At 34.2% G+C, this 3,118-nt stretch overlaps 2 protein-coding genes across 2 annotated transcripts; both read left to right on the top strand.

Annotated features, from left to right (window-relative positions):
• Window positions 1-322: 322 nt before the first annotated feature.
• On the top strand, window positions 323-1,238 carry LOC119640693. The gene is made up of 2 exons (XM_038038878.1): window positions 323-1,079; window positions 1,145-1,238. Exon 1 carries the CDS (start codon window positions 665-667, stop codon window positions 977-979), a length of 315 nt encoding a protein of 104 aa, XP_037894806.1. The 5' UTR covers window positions 323-664; the 3' UTR covers window positions 980-1,079; window positions 1,145-1,238.
• On the top strand, window positions 1,231-2,181 carry LOC119640673 (pre-mRNA-splicing factor Slu7-like). The gene is made up of 3 exons (XM_038038863.1): window positions 1,231-1,393; window positions 1,458-1,686; window positions 1,766-2,181. The coding sequence occupies exons 1-3, from the start codon at window positions 1,231-1,233 to the stop codon at window positions 2,175-2,177; spliced, it is 804 nt and encodes a 267-aa protein (XP_037894791.1). The 3' UTR covers window positions 2,178-2,181.
• Window positions 2,182-3,118: the final 937 nt, after the last annotated feature.

The raw sequence follows: 3,118 nt of genomic DNA, 5'->3' as shown, positions 1-3,118 counted from the left end.
AGTAATATTTGCCAAGAAAGGGAAATGTCTTTATAGAGTACAAGACAAAACCTTTACCTTCGTTTGATTAGTTTTTATTGTCACCTATTAAAGCAATGCAGTGGCAAATATCATAAACGTAAGGATTGCTTGGAGAGACCACGTAAAGTTCTTGCAAGATATGCGAATTCTTTAGTCGTTCACGATGAACATATGTAGGAAAACAAGTAGGCGTTGGTTTTATTTTTTTTTGGGATGTCAAGTTTTCTTTTTTGTTGGGAACGTTTTTTTGATTATTCAATTTTTGGATTTTGTTTAGTCCAGTAAAAATAAATAAAATGAAAAAAAAGTAAATTTAAAAATTTTAAAAAAATGTGTATAACAATATAAAGAAAGACTTTTTTTTAAGTTGGAATAAAAACTGTGATAATTTGATTTACGAATTTTTTGAAACAAAATTTTCGATAAATTGTAAAATTTTTTTAAATTCGCGTAAATTCAAAAAAGGAAAAAAGAAAAGTTTTTTGGAAGACTACTGCAAAAATTTTTAACTTAACCCAGCAAGACTGCTATCGCAACTATTTGGTTTTGAGTTTGTTTTTTTTTAATCATCTTCACTAAAAGAATCCAACGCCATTGAATATAAGTTTGTCATCAAATTAAAACAATACGTCAATTATCAAAAATGGAAAAGACGGAAAAGAAAGCCAAAATCACTCTACCGAACGATAAATCTTCAAAAACCACAATCGCTGGCAAAACTGTAAAGATTGCCGGTGGTGACAAACTAACACCTAAAGGCAAATGTGCTGCAAAGTTGGTTGGTTGGAAAACGGGAGCTGGTAAAGGAAAATCTCCGGGAGGAGAAGGAGCTGGTGCTGCTGATGACCTTAATGCCTGGATTAAGTCGCGTCAACTACTTAAACCGGACGATCAACTAGAGCTGACAGAAGCTGAACTTGGCGAAGAAATAACCATTTCTAACGCCCACCAATACTAATGTGGTTCTCAATTTTGTAGTGTACAGTTTCAAGGAGGGCACTTTTGTTAAGATTCCACCCACTGGTAATACGGTCACAATATTTCAATAGGCTGGTGAAGTAAGTGAACACTTAACACACTCACATTCACTACACATTCACTTACATCTTAAAAATTTATAAAGATTCTATAGGGCAAAATCACTTTCATGAACCCCCCAATTGCGGCGAGCTAGTTAGATAACGTTAAGAGCCCTTTGAGCTGCTTTGCATGCTACATAGAATTTTTATTGTGCAAGATGAAGCCGTAAATTATGATGAGAAAAGAGATCTTTGGAGTAGTTATGATCCCGCCAATCATCGCGAAATTATAGAAGAATATGAGAAGGTGGAAGAAGCTAAACGGCAATTAAAAGCCGAAAAATTAAAGAATGGTTAGTAGAAACCTCCGAAACTTTTATTCCTATATACATTGCCAGAAATTGTTTATTAAATTAGATCCTGATGCGGAAATATCTGATGATGATGGGAACGACGATAAATATGTTGACGAAGTGGACATGCCAGGAACTAAAGTGGATTCAAAACAACGTATTACAGTACGCAACTTACGTATACGTGAAGATACCGCCAAGTACCTCCGTAACTTGGATCCTAATTCGACCTATTATGACCCCAAAACCAGATTCATGCGGGACAATCCAAATCCACAAGTACCAGCAGAAGAGTAAGTATTAAAGTATTAAAGTATTATTATGATTATAAATGCAGTATGGCCTTTAAACACGCATATAACGCAATTCCAGGTCAGAGTTTGACGGTGAAAATTTTGTTCGCTTTACCGGAAGCACCACAAAACACGCTGGTTCTCAATTGTTCCCATGGGAGGCTCATGGTAAGGGGGTCGATGTTCATTTATTGGCTGAGCCTACTAAGCTGGAGCTGTTACAAAAGGAATACGAGAAAAAGAAGGAACAATTCAAATCAAGTGTAAGAATCGAAGGTCAATTTAGTTTATTCATTCACAACGTAGCGGCTTTTGGAGATTGTTTTGGAAAATCTCCTACTAACCTTATGAGATCCAAAAAATATGATAACGAACATATTAGCCATTGGGATGTTCTCTCAAAAACAGTGCCTCTACTAGTGCTATATGACTTTATTCTTTTTATCTTAAAAATTTGTATCGTTGTACAGCTTTGTTTTACCGTGCAATAATATATTTTATTTTTTTTGAGACGAAGGAACATATTGTGGAAAAGTATGGCGGTGAAGAACATTTGATGAGCATTTGCAAGCACCACCTAAATCGCTACTGTTGGCCCAAACCGAAGATTATATAGAGCATTCACGTAGCGGCAAAGTTATTAAAGGAATGGAAGAACCCAAAGCTCGTAGTATATATGAGGAGGATATTTATTTTAGTAATATATAAACTGGGATTATCTGGGAAAAATGAAAATCTCATATTAATTCTTTCCATATATTCATACAAGTGCTTGAAATATAATATATAATCTTGTATATATAAATGTATAAAAAATATGCATTCATCTCCCCTTGTACGTCTCCTGAATAGTTTTATACAATTTTTATAGGCCTGGCATTCGATTTTCCCCTATTTTGAAAAATTTAATGTTATATTTAGTCGGTACCGCTTCATTTAAATAACTACTAGTTGTTTGTTTATTGTTTATACGCATAAAGTTCCCTCGTTATCAGATGTAATGTTTTGTACTCATAAAGGGTCAATACTCTGTTTATGCATTTTATATTATAGGCATTAGACATGGTTTATATTGTAGTAGTTTTTGTTTGTGAACGATTTGCAGACTTTACTGGAATCGTTCGATTGAGCGCCTTTAGCAATCAATGGGTGGTATAGCAAATTCGAATGAAAAACAGATGCAATTGTTTACAAATCAAAGGAACTAGGGTGTATTAAAATGGAAACATTTTTTACGCCCTCCATTATATTTCTGCTGGCTGGTATTAGTTTCGTACACATAAATTACTTTCGTACTCATTGTCGCTCTGCATTTAATCACTCTTTTGCTTTACAAAATCACTAAGAATAAAGAATTCAGAATGTAATGTTTCGACAAGAGGTATCGCCATTACTATAAATGATCAACCAAACGACTATAATTTGAACGCCA

This window comes from Glossina fuscipes, unplaced genomic scaffold (assembly GCF_014805625.2).
Source record: "Glossina fuscipes isolate IAEA_lab_2018 unplaced genomic scaffold, Yale_Gfus_2 122, whole genome shotgun sequence".
Taxonomy (NCBI): domain Eukaryota; kingdom Metazoa; phylum Arthropoda; class Insecta; order Diptera; family Glossinidae; genus Glossina; species Glossina fuscipes.
The sequence above is the reverse complement of the archived record's forward strand: the minus strand, read 5'-3'. Positions and strand labels throughout refer to the sequence as shown.